Source organism: Mytilus trossulus, chromosome 11, assembly GCF_036588685.1.
Source record: "Mytilus trossulus isolate FHL-02 chromosome 11, PNRI_Mtr1.1.1.hap1, whole genome shotgun sequence".
In the NCBI taxonomy this organism is placed as follows: domain Eukaryota; kingdom Metazoa; phylum Mollusca; class Bivalvia; order Mytilida; family Mytilidae; genus Mytilus; species Mytilus trossulus.
Genome location: NC_086383.1, coordinates 61,758,710 through 61,777,743, shown reverse-complemented (window position 1 = coordinate 61,777,743; position 19,034 = coordinate 61,758,710). Strand labels below are relative to the sequence as shown.

At 32.9% G+C, this 19,034-nt stretch overlaps 1 protein-coding gene across 1 annotated transcript; it reads right to left on the bottom strand.

Moving 5' to 3' along the window:
- Positions 1 to 1,151: 1,151 nt before the first annotated feature.
- Positions 1,152 to 18,674, bottom strand: LOC134691384 (uncharacterized). Its single transcript, XM_063551898.1, has 9 exons — positions 18,622 to 18,674; positions 13,703 to 14,345; positions 13,015 to 13,231; positions 12,241 to 12,327; positions 7,783 to 8,082; positions 6,748 to 6,846; positions 5,847 to 5,930; positions 3,632 to 4,828; positions 1,152 to 2,466 (listed from the first exon to the last, which is right to left on the bottom strand). Exons 2-9 carry the CDS (start codon positions 14,321 to 14,323, stop codon positions 1,994 to 1,996), a joined length of 3,078 nt encoding a protein of 1,025 aa, XP_063407968.1. The 5' UTR covers positions 14,324 to 14,345; positions 18,622 to 18,674; the 3' UTR covers positions 1,152 to 1,993.
- Between the last annotated feature and the right edge of the window lie 360 nt (positions 18,675 to 19,034).

Below are 19,034 nucleotides of genomic sequence, written 5' to 3'. Positions count from 1 at the left end.
CTATACTCTATTAGTGGAATTAAACACATTTGTTAAAACCTCAGGACAATTTCTTAATTGAGAGTAATCAGAGAGCAGACAACATCTTATAGAATTTGAATATCAAGAGTTCAAATAATAAGCACATAATTTTATTGTTTCACCTTTGTCAAAAGTTGCTGTCTGCCAGATATAGGTATTACTATTCCTCAGGAGGTAGAAGACCTTGATGCTTCATGTCTTGTATGCATATATTGTTTTTATCAATGGTTGTATGAGTACTTAAAACTTGATTTGAGTAGTTGCTAATTTCATTGATGGACTAAAATTCTTGAAACTTTGGTGTTAATTGTACAAATTTTACAGATTTGTTTTCTACAATACCTCAAGCTTTGATTGATCGAGATGTCACTGTTGAAATTTGATAACTTTGCCGCATATTCATTGGTATGTCAAGCTAATGTTGTTTGTCCTCTAAAGAAAAAATGGTGCTAACTGCATATCATAAATAGTCGTTCGCAGTGGTTATTAAAACTTGTTTTAGAATCAGGACACTTTTTATAGCTTGACATGTACATATACATAATGTGTAAACACTTATCTGTAGTTGTCTGAATGTTGATCTCTGATCTGAATGTTTTTAAGTGATATTGTGTTTCTATATCTTTAAAATATTTCCCTTAGCTTTTTCTATATTGAGTTCAACTAGTTATAGTCTATTCTACGAGTGAGCTGTAACACTACTGTTAGAGGTAACAGAGAGGGGTTATGCGCCCTTATACATATTTAATCCTTCACCTTCTGTATGTGCTTATCCTCAGTGGTTACTGTTTGGTGCTCCTTAAGACTGTACGGTTAGCCATGGTAGCTAGAATTGACGTCATTTGGCTTCTGATTGATAGTTGTCTCAATGGCAATTATACTGATATTTAGATTTCTTGCACACATCTCGTGTATATGAAGACATGAACTATTATTAAACATTGATAAAATACGAGAGTGTCAGAGATAAAACAGCATGCTACAACGTTGGATCATTTATGCATTTTAAACATTGTGTGTGACATTCATATTGACAAGCAAACAAAATAATTAAAAAAAAACAAAGTTTTACCAAAAGTGAAAAAAACAAGAAACAACGTAAAATCAATTTGAAAAAGACAGAACAAAGATAAGAAATTGTAATTTTAATCTGTAAAACATTTGTTGCAAGAATGGCTAAAATGACATCTCTTAATACATGTTATAACCAATTCAGTATAGCTTTAATATGAAATTATCACAAATAAAATACTACGTACGTTTAGTGTCAATTTTTTTTAAAAAGCCGCTTAGTTGTCATTGGATCATGTCGATTATATATGTTTTTCGTAAGTTGTTTTATTATAAATGAGGTTGTTAGTTTTCTCATTAGAATATTTTCATTTCGGCGCCTTTTATAGGGGACTACATGGAATTGGGTTTCCGCATTCTTTTAAAAATGCTGTGCAGTTGCCTTTAATTGCTTACACCCTCATCTTTTGAACATTGGTGGGTAGTATCTCTTTGGCAATGCGGGGCGTTCGCATTGAGTAGATTTGTCGAAGAGACAACTATTGTATACAAACGAGTCACCGGTGTCATATCCATTTAATGTAAGAGTTATGTGCACAAAATTAAAAGCACACAGAATGCAATCATGTGTAAACGCATGTACAGAGAAATGAGGATTGATTGACCTTTTGTTTGAGTTAAATGGGATTGTACGTAAAAAAAATACATATTCATAGAGTTAAAGAAGAAGAACAAGAAGATATGGTGCATGATTTAGCTGCTTGAAAACACATATATTATCATTTGAGTTATCTATATGGACTGTTCTCCGATGTCACAACCCCAAAATTCAACAATAGGACATCAGACGGTAGAAAAAATCTTAGTGCAGAATCAACATTATGGTTTCATGCCATCTTTCATTGAAATGGATTTATAAACATTATGAATATGATTTATAACTATGCATCTATTAAATATTTCATATTAACTTAAATGCTGATAAAATGGCCTTTATCGGAGTAATGATACATCCACCGTCTGGGTGTGATGCTATGGCCATTCCTAGGCAACGAAACTGATTGTCAGGACATTTGACATAGATGCACATACCGGAGTCACCTTGTGTAAAAGACACCTTGCGCATTGAAATCTGCTGATGTAACGTAACAGTTCTAGGAGTTTTTAGTTCTTCATCTCCGACTTGTTTTATTGCGTGATCAACAAGATGAATACAATCATTAATATCCAGAGGCGTTGGATAATGATTCACTTTATTTCTAACAGCGTGGGCAAGGGTTTCAAATTCAACTTGTTTTTTATCTTCCAAACATATCCTATCATGTCTTTGTTGAACTGATGAAATCGCTCCAACAGCAGCCACCTGCACCTCATGAATGGTCCCAATTTCTCGGTAGTCAATATAGTTGCGATGTAAGTACATTGATTTAAGACCTGAAAGTAATATATATAATACTATTTAAATGAAAACTACAATGTCTCTACAGTACTGTTTTATTTTACTCTTTTTCGTTTGTTTTTTTACAACTTAATTTTTTTTTATATGTATGCATTCATTTTTGATACGACACTCCTTGTTTTAACAAAACACAATCATTAGCAAACATGAACATTGTAACTAACTTGCGTTATTTTCTTTACTGATTCAAACGTTTAAATTACACATTTGGTCTATCTTCTTCACATATCAAAAGCCAAGACTGGTTTAAACAAAAGTACTATATAAATATTTCGAGGTTTTTATGGTTTGTTTACTGTGTAACAAACCGATATAAAGCTAGCAAGGAAATGCATTACTCATATAAAGAGATATACATATTGTATATCCTGGTCGGTCGTGTGGTATAGGTTGCTTGACTGTTATCAATGATTCCAAATTATCTTTTAATACGAGTTTATAGCATCTTGTTCGTATTTGTTTATATATTCTTTATCAATTTAGCTCAACAATGTTAGTTCTGCACATTTACGTTAGAAAATGTAATTTATGCTCTCAGTGGGATTAAACTCCTGCTTCTTTGACCTCATTACAACAACGCCTGTACCGTTTGGTCAGTGTAGCAATTAGTTTCCTCATTAGCAGTTTTGAGTACCACAAAATAGTATAAGCAATACACATGCTTGTTAAACCGTAACATTTTACCTGTATTTTCTAACTTGACAAAACTAATGTTTTGAACAATATATAATCATTCTATATTTAATGGTCTGAAATCATGTCTTACTTCTAAGTAATATGTTGGAATTTAAAACACAACCATGTTTTTCTCAAACTGTTTTGAAGATGAATTTATTCTCCATCTGTTGGAAATGTACTTATTGGCATTTAAAGATAGATATGATTAATGAGTTCTGGAAGAAAATCTTTGAGTTATAAGTTAAAACTGGTGTGTGTGTGTGCAAAGATGTCAGACTTAAATAAATCTTATTGAAAAAATCTACATCCAAGTCGCACTTTATAAAAGTAAAACATTAAAGGTCAGAGTACGGTCTTCAACACGGAGCCTTGGTTCACATAAAACAGTAAGCTATAAAGGGGCCCAATAATTAATACTAGTAATCTAAAATGTTGTTTTTTAGCATTTGCAGTGATACTTACAATGGCCTTCTCTGTCAACGGCAACAACATTTTCACTTATTCGGCTAAATGGATCCATTCTGATAATCGCTGCATCAACGCTGGTGCCTTCACTTAATTCTGGTGGAAATACATAGCTGACCAATTTCCCACATTTAAATTCCAGTTCGTCGGGATTTTTGCAATAAACAACAATAGGATTCTCGTGCATTTCCGGTCTGTTCGCATTTGACCCAAGGAGATCCCGTTCAAGAACCACATGAGCACAAGTCAACAGCGCATCTTCACCGTGAAATTTAACAAATCCACCCAGAGTTCCTGTTCCTGCGCGACATGAACTACCAACTTCACTTCCAATTTTGACATCTTTGACTAGTAATTGTGGGTATCCTTCTAAAACATCTGTTGCAAACGAGTCTATGGAAGTAGGAAAATGTTTCTCACCGACGGGAATGATTCCTTTAAACCTACAAAACAACTGGATACATGGTTCTTTCACAAAAGTCTGTTTCTGCTTTTTCCGACTGTAGCCTTTGGATCTCAAGGAAGATTTTGTAATAAGGCACAATTTGCTGTGGGCAGAAAAGAACTGCTGAGCTTGCTCATTTGAGACATTGACTGCACATGAATTGTCTTCGACATTCTGATACTGGTCAATTTCTTTCGATATTAGATTTGCCTCTGGTGAATTTCCTTTTACGACTTTGTAAGTAATTGGAATACCATGAAAAACATTTGGTCGGGGAAATACATCTTCGACTGCATACACCTCAACAACTATAACAATATCAGATGAGCATATTTCATAATCTTCCAAAGGTTCACATTTGTCTTTACAATTACAGATGAAACCTGGCCATACGTCATAGAACGACTTCTTTTTAAACGATTTGACAAATAGTCTTGTGATCTTCCATGCCAATGCTTTTGCGCAGTTATAACTTTGTGCCTTGATTGCTGATGTTAATACCGAATGCAAGATATCTATGGAATCATCATTATTATGGTTCGAATGAGACAGCAAATATCGACATTCCAATCCTGAATTAGTAACGGGCATTCCTAGTGCAGAGAGCCTGATACTGCGTATGAACCGTTCATGCCATGATTTGTTAGTGAAAGATTGTTCCTGAAAGCTGCGATGGTTGTTCAAAAGTTTTTTAAAAGGATATGTTATCATGAATTCTTGAAGCATGTCTATATCAAACGGCCAATGTCCTGAAATTCAAAACGAACTGAGTTATTTCCTCCAAAATCTAGTAAAACTTTACAAACTGTATCTACATGTTTTGTCTTTTAGTAAAATTTTGAAATCGAAGAAACAGAAATTTGATGATGCATTTTCATTTCAAAAGCATTAATGTGCCATGGTATAGAAAAAAGTAAAATACCAATAACTCAGTGCTGCGAAGAAAATTCGAAACTTAAAGTTCATAATCAAATGGAAAAAAACAAAAAAACTGAAACGCATCAAACGTAACGGGTTTTAACTGTCATGCTCCTGACTTGGTACGGGCATTTTTAGTAAGTAGAAAAAAATGAATTAAACCTGGATTAATTGGTAGCATAACTTGCATGAAAGTCGAAAAATTTCCATAAAATGGAATAGGATGAAGTTACCAAAACAAACAGATGGCAATTACTTACCCGGCATGATTGAGATATAAAGATTTCTTTACATTAGAACAAAATAGGGAAATAAAATCAGCTAACAGCAGCACTTTATATGCTTTTGTTTATGAATGATGCTATACAAGTATGGTTTATACAAAAAACAAAACTCTATTCAAACCTACATGTGTCATTTCGGGGCTTTTAATAGCTGACAATTAAATGCGGTATTTGATTTATCTTATCAGTTTAGGCCTAACGATAACCTATAGTTGGTAATTTTATGCCATCCTGTCTCTGAAGGAAATTTTACTCATTGACAATCATACTATACATAATCAAATGTAAAAATATAATGGTGTTTTATGGACTGTCATACAATTGAGGGGCTTAGCAAGCTATACAAACGGTTTAAACCACCATTTTCTACATAAGAAAATTTCTGTACCAAGTCAAGACTTTGGCAGTTGTTATCCATCGTTTTATATGTTTGAGCTTTTGATTTTTTAAATTGAATACGGACTTCCCGTTTTGAATTTCCCCTGAAGAATATTTTTTTTGTATTTTACTTTTTATACATCGAGAATACTTTGAGAAAAAAGTTTTTCTCTTTAAAACACATTACCTGATGACTTCCTGGCTAGTCTTCTGTCAACAATACAATCAACAATGAAACCATCACACATAAATGTGCCAGGATAATTTACACCTTAAAAACAAGACATATTGTTTTGCTTGAATAGAAGTAAAGGTGTTTGGACGGTTTTTAAAACTTGATAGATTAAGGCCTCTGCTTAACATTTGAATTTACCGAATAAAATAATTTGATATTCAAATAGAGTATTTTAACTTTTCAAAAATCAAATTCTTAAGTGATTTCTACTGACTGCACCATTTGACACATCACATATAAATGTTCCATGGTTCTTATCTTTACATTGTTTTATAAGAACCATACATGAATTTTACTGCTGTTTCTCTTAATCTTTTAAAGATGTTAGTTCCACAAAATCAAAATTGGAACCAGCAAAGCTGTATGTGGCTAGTGTATTGTATTTAAGAATTTTCATGAATGCAAGTCATATATCTATATTGCATTGAAAAACAAGTCCAATATCGAATCAATCGGATAATTCTGTGCTTTAGCTAATTCAATTATACAGTTGAATAAGTTGTGTGACAAAGCATATGCAATGCTATCTTGAAGTTGTCTCAATTGACAACAATGTTTGGTTGACAGTTTGTAATTTTTGTGCACACATTCCTTTCAATAGCTAAATCACTCTTCCCCTTTTCCCGAGTATTTACGAAAATAAATGTAAGATGTTCTCAAAAAAGACGATTATAATCATATTATGTTCCTACAAGTCACTTTTAAAAAAGCCTCAATAACATTCAACATCAGTAATGATCATACGATTTTGTTTTATAAAATGGATGTCTATCAAAAAATGTTGGTGATATTGGGAAAACAAAACAATGAAACGATACCGAAAAGTATACTTAAGGCATTTTAAAACACTTACGTTCATTCGCACAAAATTCGAAAACACCAGTTGTTGCTTTAACGATATCTACAGGCATTTCTAACGATGTCGCACTCATTTCAAAAGTAAACGTAGGATCTAAAAAAAGATAAATAATGACAAAGATAAAAAAACCTATTACAAAATAACATATAACTGTAAACCAATTTATTTTCGCAAGTAATTTATTTTGCGAGTAGTATAACGCGAATATAATTGTCGCGTAAATGTTAAGCTTGGATCCTTCTTTGTTAAACTACATCAAGGAAATTATAAAATCATGAAATCAAATTGGCACAAAGTGGACTAACAAGTGAAACTGCGAGCTACTGCTCACTGATGATACCCCCGCCGCAAGTGGATAATATTAATAGTGTAAAAATATGCAAGTGTTCGGTAAACAGGAAGTTGTCGAGTGATGAATCTGAAAACGCATCACACGGTATAGCTGACTTATATAAATTCTGAAACCAAATTTCAGAAATCCTTGTATTGTAGTTCCTGAGAAAAATGTGACGAAAATTTTCAACTTGGCTATCATGTATAAAATTATACAAGTGTTCGGTAAACAGGAAGTTGTCTAGCGATCAATCTGAAAACGCATCACACGGTATAGCTGACTTAGATAAACCCTGAAACCAAATTTCAGAAATCCTTGTATTGTAGTTTCTGAGAAAAATGCGACGAAAAATATTCATGGAACGGACGGACTGACTGACGAACTGACGGACTGACGGAAGGACAGACAGAGGTAAAACAGTATACCCCCCGTTTTTTAAAGCGGGGGTATTAAAAGAGTAAAACGCGAAATAAAGTATCTGCAAAAACAATTTGGTTTACAGTAGACTTTTCATATAAAAAGGCGCTGCCATTAGAAACATTAGTGTTCTTGAATTATAATAGACGGTTTATATCTTGTTCTGTATAAATCTAAATAGCCCTTCTTGTTTGATATTCTCACGGCTTTCAACACATAACAAAACAGAACGTTTTAAGTAGTATTTTAAAAGTTTTATACTTTGTAATAATGATTACCTTCATGCACAATTTCGGCACGAACATTAATTGTCTGTCTTCTATTTGTTCCAAAACCTCCAGCATTTACTATTTTTCCAAGAAAAGACTTGAATACACGATTGCTTTTCGTTTGATCTGTAAGGACGTCTGCTTCAACTGTTGTTAATATATTGACCGATCCTCTTGTTATATTTTTTATTCTTAACGGCAAATTTGTAGAAATTTCATCCATTTTACTCTTCAGTTTTTTTATAATCTTTTCAATCTTCCATCCTTTAGGGGTTTTGATATTCCATTTTACATCCATCGGACCCAGTTCTATAATTAAATGAAACAAACAAGATAAAAAGTATTAGAAAAAACTAAAAAGTTAAATAAAAACTAGAGACTCTAAAGAGCCTGTGTCAGTCACCTTGGTATATATTCATATCAAAGACAGGAGACATATGGATTCATAATAAAATGTGTTTTGCTGATGTGGTGTGTTTGTAAATCAAACTTTACTAAACATTCTTGCTGATTTCAATTATCTCCATTTATAATGAACTTGGTTCGGTAGTTAGAGTGAAAAATATTTTGTAAAAATTAACAATCATTTACAAAGTTTATGAAGGAGGGACGGAAGGTACCAGATGGACAATCATACTCATAAATCAAAAATTGTCAACACCTGGCTAAAAATGAAAAAGAAAAACAGACAAACAATAGAACACATGAAACAACATAGAACACTAAAGAATTAGAAACACGAGCCCAACCAAAAACTAGGGGTGATCTCAGGTGCTCAGGAAGGAAAGCAGAAACTGCTCCACATGTGGCACCCGTCGCTTATGTTATAACAAATATGGTAAATAGTCTAATTCGGTAGGTCACATTCAGGAAAGTGAAGGGTATTGTAGTTAGGATGTAAGTAACTTTTCCGATGTTATTTGTGAAACGGTTAACAAACTTGTGATGGCGTCAGTAAAATTTACGAAGGGATGATTTCAGCTTCACTAATTGGAACTTTTGGTATAATAACTTCCTTGTGAGCAGCAACCCTCTATCAAGAAAATCATGATAGGAAATGCAATCACTGGAATATCGATTCAATTGGGAGATATATACACCGTATGCAGGTGCTGCTGGAATGTTGCTACTTAGAAATGAAAAGTTCACAATTGGAAAGCTGAAATCATCTCTTTTGTCGTAATGCTTTGTTTTCAACCGACCTTCATTATCAAATTCTAGATGTGTGGCCGACTTAACTGTATCTGTTGTATACTTAATCTTTAGTTTGCTGGAATAGATGCGTTCAACATAGTCACACAATTTTGAATTATTTATTGAAAGAACGTTATCTATATAGCGAAAAGTAAAGTTAAAGGATATTGATAACTTCTTATCTTTATCGGCAAGAAGAGGGACACAATTGGTTACCATTGGAATGCCGATAGTCTGTTGAAAAACACGTCCTCCGAACGTAACAAATATGTGGTCCTTAAAAGAAATCAAGCATCTTGATAATGTCAGTTTCAGTGAATTTTTGGTTTGAATCAGAGTGATCCTATACAAAGTAGATGTATCCATCCCTAAGACAAGATACTTGTATTTACGTTGGCCATTCTTTCTTATGAAACAAAGCAATACCGACTCTTTCAATTTTTCTTTTAGTTTGGAAGGTGGAATACTCGAGTAAAGTGTAGATGAGTCAAATATTTTAATCCTATTGCAAGATGAAAGAGAGTTAGACATGTTAGATTGTATGTATTTTAAAAGATATTTGGAATTTTTAAGTATACGCATCTGATTCACGCCACCTCTAGAATATGCAGTTTCACAATAATTTTGAAGCCCGTCTTTGATTGCTTATAAAAAAAGATGTTAATTTAGAAAGTGGAGCACTTGGAAGACCCAGCAGTATACTATTGCTTGTAAGGATACTTATGTAGTTTAGGTATCCAATACAGTAATGGAAGATTCAGTTCTTCATCTTTGGTTGAAATTCAAAAGGAACATAGAACATACCTATGCTTATCAAGGATTTTCTGTTTGTGAAGTGTCGTGAGGGTATATATTGAGTTTTCAAGTGAATTGTCAATACCTTATTTGTTCATCAAGCAGTTTATGTAAGGAGTTTTACACACAAAACGATGTTGTTTGAGGCTTTATCTGAGGACACAACAACATATTTGTTATGGAGGTATGATAAGTGTGTTGCAACATTTGGGTCTTTAAAGATTGACGTAGCATGGACTCCCAAGTGATCCACTTTTTAAATTAACATCTTTTTTATAAGCAATCAAAGACGGGCTTCAAAGTTATTGTGAACCCCTATTTTTTATATAAGTAGACCCATTTAGTTTCGTAATTCTGATGTGAATTAACGACCTCGCCGCCTTAATCATGTTAATTCAACTTAAAAGTTTGTAAAAAAATTGACCATAAAGAGCAATAATCCCTTAAGGGGTCAACTGACCATTTTGGTCATGTTGGCTTATTTGTAGGTCTTACTTTGCTGTACATTATTGCTGTTTACAGTTTATCTCTATCTATAAGAATATTCAAGATTTATAAAAAAATACCAATTCAGAGGCAGCAACCCAACAACATGTTGTCTGATTGTTCTGAAAATATCAGGACAGATAGATATTGATGAACATTTTCTCTGAATGTTTTGTTTTAGAGATTTTAGCCAAAAACTACATTTAACCCTATGTACTAATTTTGGCATTGTCGGCCATCTTGGTTCAGGGCGGGGTCATCGGACACATTTTCAAAACTAAATACCATAATTATGATTTTGGCCAAGTTTGGTTAAAGTTGGCCCAGTAGTTTCCTATTTTCTATAAAAGTTAACGACGACGGACGAAGACGACGGCGGACGATGGACGCAAAGTGACGAGAAAAGCATACCTGACCTTAAAGGTAAGGTGAGTTAAGAATATAAAATTCTGAGGAAAATTCACAACGTAAAGGCCCTATTCAAAAGGCAATATAAAAACGCTCAAAACATTAACGCATGGATAACAACAGTGTTATTCCTGAATTGGTTCCGGCATTTCTTTTGTAGAAAATTGTGGATTAAATCTGGTTTTATTGCTACATGAACTTCTCACTTGTATGATCGTCGCATCAAATTTCCTAACAAATTTAGGTACAAATAAAATGAAGGTTTCTTCTTAAATTTTACATTGTTTTTTTTATACCTTTAAGCCTCGGTCACACCTTAACGGAAAGCTCGAACGGATGCTTAAATGATATTTTTTTTAAAACCGTTTATGTGCGTTAGACGTCCGTTCTTATCCGATAGACGTCCGTCCATATCCGTTAAACGTCCCTTTAGCGTACGTTTTATCAATCGACGTTCTGTCCGGTGGATTTTTATTAGCATGTTCAAAACTTTAAACGGACGCCAAACGGATGAAATGTCCGGTAGGTGTCGTTTTGTACGATACTCGTTCGTTTTGTTTCCGTTTTTATCCGTTACTTGTCCGTATTACATTCGTTGGAGGTCTGGTAGACAAATTCACCAACGGACTTCTATCGTACGTTTAACGGATGAAAAAGATGTTGAACGAATGCGAAACGGAATTCTACCAGACGTATTACGGATAAAACGGACGATGACCGGATCTGAAACGAATAAATGCCCATTAAAAATTTCGCGTCAGGAATACCAATTATGGGTATGTCAGATTTCTTGAGGTTCATGAATTCTTATTATTCATAAAAGATCTTAGAGTAAGGGTACGTCTTCACTTTTAAGAAGCTCTTACTCAGGCGACAAACTGCCCATTTTGAAGAACAAATCAAAACCAGTTACGAAGAAACATTTTTAACATTTATGCGATTTACATGTATTATTATTGCCGCCTTAATTTTTCGTATATCTTGTTCATCCATTTTATCCGGTACGCTTCCATTATGTGTCCGTTTTATGCGGTATTCGTCCGTTTGATGTACTTTCGACATCTGTTCTGTCCGGTACGTTTTCGTTTTTCGTACGTTGCATATCCTGTGTGTATCCGTTATTCATTCATTACGCGTCCGTTTTATTCGATCAGTACATCAACGGACCCCAACGGATTACAATTTTGACCACGTACAAAAAGAGAAGTATCTACTTACCCTTCCATAACACATGAAATCAACACAGGCGTTAAGTTGGTTTCGTGCCGCATAGACTTTAGATTTTTGTGATGTGTTTCTTGTTTCTTGTTTTGTGTACTGTTATTGTAACAGTTTGTCTTTTCGTTTTATGCCGTGGCATTTCCGTTTGTTTCAATTTATGATTTTAAATATCCGTTTGTACCTTTAGGCTCCCCTTCACTAAATATGACATACATTATCAATTTAACAACAACCATGATATATCTAATACTTTATAAATTGGACTTTAAGTGATTTTTGTGCATTTTTACTAAATATAAAGTTATGAAAGTGTTTTTTTTCTACAATGACTAATACAATTTTTAAGTTGTTATGATAGCTCACCAAAAGTAGGATCAACTTTGTCAGTTTTGATAATCCTCTGATACTGCACATTTAGAGTCAACTTTCCTATCTTTTTTTCTATCGCACCTTGAAAAATATTAGTCAAATTAATATACAAACGATAGATGAATCATAGAAATCAAACGAATTTAAAAAAAAAAAAATGCTCTCATTCCCAAATATTTATTCATTGGTGTTAGAATCGGCCAATATTTCTGAATGACCACATTCAGATTTTTTTTATTTTGTCTTTTGAATACCAATGTTTTGAACAGTTTACAACAAATGAGATAAAATGTCGTATTGTACCTTCTAAAACCATTATTAAATTGAATGTCACTACAAATGAGTATTTTTTTACTGATTTTTAGGAAGATCTTGCAAACGTTATCATAAGAAAACTAACACGTGAAACAGCACTACAATTATTTACAAACACATTTGATTTGAATTATATCCTAGCTAGATATTTATAAAAATTCAAAAATTTTAATGACAAAAGTATAATTTGATGTCCAATTAGCAAATCGAAAGATTTTGTATTACGAACTAATAAAAAATAGCGTATCATAACCTTCAAATGATTTATTATTGCAATTCTTTCATTAATTTATTCTGTACAAAGTCTGTGGATTTTAGAAAACAAAATATTAATATTTTCTTTTTCACAATTTCACAAGAAACGAATATAAAATCCCTTTTAGAGGTACCAAATTCGAAAAAAAGCTTCCGCATTTCTATCTTTTTGTAAGTGAAGGTTATGATAATTCTTACATGGCTGAATGAGTATCTTGTCCACGTCAGCAACGTTTTCCGATGAAGACTTGTTGTTTCTCTCAGTTGGTACTACAGACTTAAATAGTTTGGTTAACATCTGCATGTTTTGTTCATCAGACTTGTTTTTCATGGAAGGACCTTCGTTATCACTTATCCATTCCTCCTCGCTTATCGAACATTCCTTTTTTGGATTCAACGGTTTCTCTTTTTTGATCTACAAAAAAAAAATGAATAAATAAATGTTTTATCGATACAGATATTAAGTTTAAATTACACAATTGTTAAGCTTAACTTAGAATTTGAGGATTTAAAATCAGTGTAAAATCAAGTATGTTTTGTCAAAATTTAATAGACCTGTCAATAATAAATTTTAAAAAGTGTTGACTATGAAGAGGTAAATAATTCACTTTTATTTAAAAATTTATATTTTAATATAACAACAGTTTAAAGCTGTAATACATAAACATTTTTATGTATTATGTTGAGGACAAGAAGAGTCTATTATATATTAACCGGCAGTGGTGAAAAACATGCATGTTCGTTTGAATGAGAGAAAAGATTATAAAAGTCGAATTACACAAGCTACTAACCAATCAAAATTTGGTGTTTTTATTTTAAGGGTGATTTAATAAAAAAATGCTGAATTGCAATAATATTCTCATAGAGGAAACTATTTTTAGCTTACGCCAGTTGCCTCAGGTTTTGATTGATCAAGTTTACAAATTTCATCAAACACTTCTTTAACCAGTTGACGGTAATAATGTGGATGTGTCAGTAAAATAACAGCTTTTTCTAAATCAGCCCATTTGACCTCCATGTTATGCGGTTGCTCTTGCTTCGTGTCATCTAGTCTTTGTACAGTTGATCGTATAACTTTTATAGCTTCATTTTCCTCTGGAGACAAATGTCCTTTATGTAATAGGAAAACCGATAAAGCTTCAGTGTCAAGCTCATCTAACGAAATTTTACGTGTCTCATACGTATGCATACACTTCTGAACAATGTTTTCCTCTTCTGTAACTACATGCCCATCAGCTGGATCGCCTTTATATACGTATGCTTGCAAGAGAACAGACTTTGTAAAATCCGTAGTCTTGGTATTTTCACAATTTGATAACGTACATTCACAGCATCGTATGTTTTCTCCTTCATATTGGTGAAAAAAATAATGAAGGTTCTTAGTGAGAAAACTTTGAAAATCTTCTCCAGAATCAGACAATAGTTTTTTCTGACACAATGCACGAAGAACATTCGTTGATGTGTCGACTGCTGATTTAATCAGTCGTTTAACTTTTTTATCCTTCATAATTTCATATTATAACGAATATCTGAAAGACAAAATTGAATATTAATTGCAAGCATACAATTTTATTTTCATGTAGACATTGGACAAAACATTATTGACCGCGTGATAATACCTCAGGTTTTTTAATTTGTAAAGTCATTTAAATAATATAATAAAAGCATTAAATTGCATCATTGATTTTCTAAAAGTAGTTGAGTGTGTATAGAAGAAGTCAATTTGTTTAAAATTACCTCAGGTAAAGTAAAATTTCCGAAGGTAAACAAGCGTCTACGAACATCCAATGTAAAAATGTCCTGACATATTCAATAAAAATACATGCGTAAAGGTACACATTTGCAGATAGTAGCCGAAGCTTATAATACAGTTAGAAATTATTAAGAAATTAAAATTTTTACTCTCTGAGACAGAGTTGACCCTAGATAAAATATCTGTCCCAAAGCAGGAATATGACAATTGTTGTCATCTGGTCAAATGCGCATCTGGTGCAAGAAAATTGGTACCGTTAATCTTATTACTACCACTGGGTCGATGCCTCTGCTGGTGGACTATTAGTCCCCGAGGGTATCACCAGCCCAGTAGCCAGTACTTCGGGACTGGCATGAAAATACGGATTTTTTGTGTTTTTAAAATTTGCTGTTACAAAATGATAGAAATTATTATAAATTAAGGAATGTATCTCCCTCGTGCAAAGCTCTGATTCCTTTCACGGATTTGGCTATACTTTTTGGACCTTTTGGATTATAGCTCTTCATCTTTTATATAAGCTTTGGATTTCAAATATTTTGGCAACGAGCATCACTGAAGAGACATGTATTGTCGAAATGCGCATCTGGTGCAAGAAAATTGGTACCGTTAATCTTATTACTACCACTGGGTCGATGCCTCTGCTGGTGGACTATTAGTCCCCGAGGGTATCACCAGCCCAGTAGCCAGTACTTCGGTACTGGCATGAAAATACGGATTTTTTGTGTTTTAAAAATTTGCTGTTACAAAATGATAGAAATTATTATAAATTAAGGAATGTATCTCCCTCGTGCAAAGCTCTGATTCCTTTCACGGATTTGGCTATACTTTTTGGACCTTTTGGATTATAGCTCTTCATCTTTTATATAAGCTTTGGATTTCAAATATTTTGGCAACGAGCATCACTGAAGAGACATGTGTTGTCGAAATGCGCATCTGGTGCAAGAAAATTGGTACCGTTAATCTTATTGTTGTCCATTCGTTTGATATGTTTTATAATTTGATTTTGCCATTTAATTAGGGACTTTCCGTTTTGAATTTCTCAGATTTCAGTTATTTTCGTAATCTTACTTTCGACTATTATTTCTAGGTCCGTTTTGATCATATAGCTCTATAACTGTCACGATTCTTATAAAACTTTGCTTTTCAGTGATATTGATGAAGGAATATCCATATTACTATAAGCCTTCGATATTTGACCATAAAATCATGTTAAACCTCTATTTCTTTATGAAATGGCCTGTACCAAGTCAGGAATATGGTAGTTGTTATCAAATAGTTCGTTTTCATGTACATGTATGTTGCATTGACGTTTGTTTATGGTGCACTTCAGTGTTTCTGATCTTCCATTTGTGTCCTCCAAAAATTGATGTGTTTTAGTTTGTAACCCGGATATCTTTTCTCTCAGCGATTTATGACTTTTGAACAGCGGTAAACTACTGTTGCCTTTATTTCGAACGAATGAGAGTTTTCGTTTACACAAAATGGATACCCCAATGAGAGATCACTGAAAATAAGTACACCTGCCAATCTACTAAAATTCTAATCCATCAACAGAAAATGGTTACTATTTAGAAAAGGGAAAAACAAAACAACTTAATGAACTTCTAAACTAGAGGCTCTAAAGAACTAACCAAGATGACCGCCATGGCTTATATCTCAAAAACCAAAGCATTTAGAACAAATCTGACAGGGATAAAGTTGTTTTAAGATATTAATAAAAACGGCAAAAATTCTTTAAAATTACCAATTCAGGGGCGGCAACCTAACAATGGGTTGTCCGATTCATCTGAAAATTTCAGGGCAGATAGATCTTGACCTGATGAACAATTTTATCACTGTCAGATTTGTTCTAAATGCTTTGGTTTTTGAGATATAAGCCAAAAACTGCATTTTACCCCTATGTTCTATTTTTAGCCATATAGGCCATCTTGGTTAGTTGGCCGAGTCACTGTTAACATTTTTTAAACTAGATATCCCAATGATGATTGAAGCCAAGTTTGGTTTAATTTGGCCAAGTAGTTTCAGAGGAGAAGATTTTTGTAAAGATTTACGAAAAAAGGTTAAAAATTAACTATAAAGGGCAATAACTCCTTAAGGGATCAACTGACCATTTTGGTCATTTGACTTATTTGTAAATCTTACTTTGCTGAACATTATTGCTGTTTACAGTTTATCTTGATCTATAATAATATTCAAGATATTATCAAAAAACGGTAAAATTTCCTTAAAATTACCAATGCAGGGGCGGCAACCTAACAAAGGGTTGTATAATTCATCTGAAAATTTCAGGGCAGATAGATCTTGACCTAATAAACAACTTTATTCCTGTCAGATTTGTTCTAAATGCTTTTGTTTTTGAGATATAAGCCAAAAACTGCATTTTACCCCTATGTTCTATTTTTAGCCATGGCAGTCATCTTGGTTAGTCGACCGGGTCACCGGACAGATTTTTCAAACTAGATACCCCAATGATGAATGAAGCCAAGTTTGGTTTAATTTGGTTCAGTAGTTTCAGAGGAGAAGATTTTTCTAAAAGTTAACAGACGACGGACGACGGACGCAAAGTGATGGGAAAAGCTTACTTGGCCCTTTGGGCTAGGTGAGCTTAAAATGAAGACGTGATATGAAACAAAAAACCAAAATGACACCAAAATTAACAACTATAGGTGATCGTTTGGGTATCAATAATGTTCAAAGCCAATACCGCATAGTCAGCTTTAAAAGGCTTCTAAATGACGATGTAAATCAATTCAAATGAGAAAACTAACGGCCTTATTTATGTACAAAAAACGAACGAAAAACAAATATGTAACACATAAACAAACGACAACCATTGAATAACAGGATCTTGACTTGGTACAAGCTTATACATACATAATATGGCGGGGTTAAACATGTTAGCGGAATTGTTTTTTGAGATGTTAATACGGACTTTTTATTGTGACCTAAATAGTAAAGTATTAAAAAATTTACAGATGTATATAGTTATCAAAGGTACCAGGATTATAATTTAGTACGCCAGACGCGCGTTTCGTCTACATTTGACTCATCGGTGACGCTCATATCGAAATATTTATAAAGCCAAACAAGAACAAAGTTGAGGAGTATTTAAAATCTTAAATTCCAAAAAGTTGTGCCAAATAAGTCTAAGGTAATCTATGCCTGGGATAAGAAAAAAATTCTTAGTTTTTCGAAAAATTCAAAGTTTTATAAACAGGAAATTTATAAATATGACCACATTATTGATATTCATGTCAACACCGAAGTGTTGTATATAAAGAACAATCAAATAAACCAAACTTTTAGATAGATTCGTGTTTTATTTTGTTTTCAAAAGACTCAAACGAGACGCTCGAATTTGAGAGTTAAAAGTCAAATAAAGTATTTTTCAAATACAAATCATACAACCAAAATGCGTTTTGCTATTTCACTTGTTATTGTAATGTTTTGGCTTGTGAGGTTTTTTTTTCAAGAAGCGCTAAGACCCACGAAATTATTAGAATATAGTATTCATTTAAACATTTGAAGACATTTTCATCTCATATCTATTATATTGAGTGCAGCATCAAAGTACCCATCGAATCTATAAAAAAACCTCCTCTTATTCTTATCAATCATTGTATTATTATGATGCCAAATTCCCAAATGTGCAAAGGAAGTTTTATAAATTGAATATGAAAGTGAAAGTACATTTCAGTCTTGACAAGCCGGCACATGAAGTTAAATGGATACCTTCCTGTGACGTCAATCCAACAATATATATTTTTTTTGTAATCTTACCATTTAAAACATTGATAAAATAAGTATTTCATTTTCTGTCATTTTTAACATTTCATTATGAAAAGACTTTTACTATATCAAATAGTTTCACTAATTGAACGTTTCATATGGTCTTAAAGTAAAAGTCGATTTATGAAAGAATTCAGACATTTGAAATGTTACGAATAGTAGACTTAAATATGGTTCATATAAATAGCCAACACTTAATAAAAATATGAAGTAAGACTGGACATGTTTTGTTATAAAAAGGAATAGTAAAACATAAAATTTACCCGTTTCTAAGTAATGTGAATGTCATTATACCCTCCGCCATTTTGTTATTGATCATTTGGATAACGGGAAATCGATCACTTTAAATGTACTTCGCGACCTTTTCAAATTATAAAATACCTCTCTTAACTATAGTTAGTTTATACAGGTATATTTGCTGAATTTACATTTTTTATAAGAGCATTTTTAGAAACCATAGCAGTCTGACCTCTAATTAATTTTAATCATAGAAACTCATACTGTGGATTGCCACCCCTGACTATTTGTTAATAGTTATTTTCCTCGTCATTTTTTACATGCTTTATTTGTTTTAAACGTTAGATAATTTTAAATAGTTAAATTAGGAATTCTTGATGAATGTTCATTGCTAGTTGAACCAAACATAATACCGACACTAAAATTGAAACAGACAAAA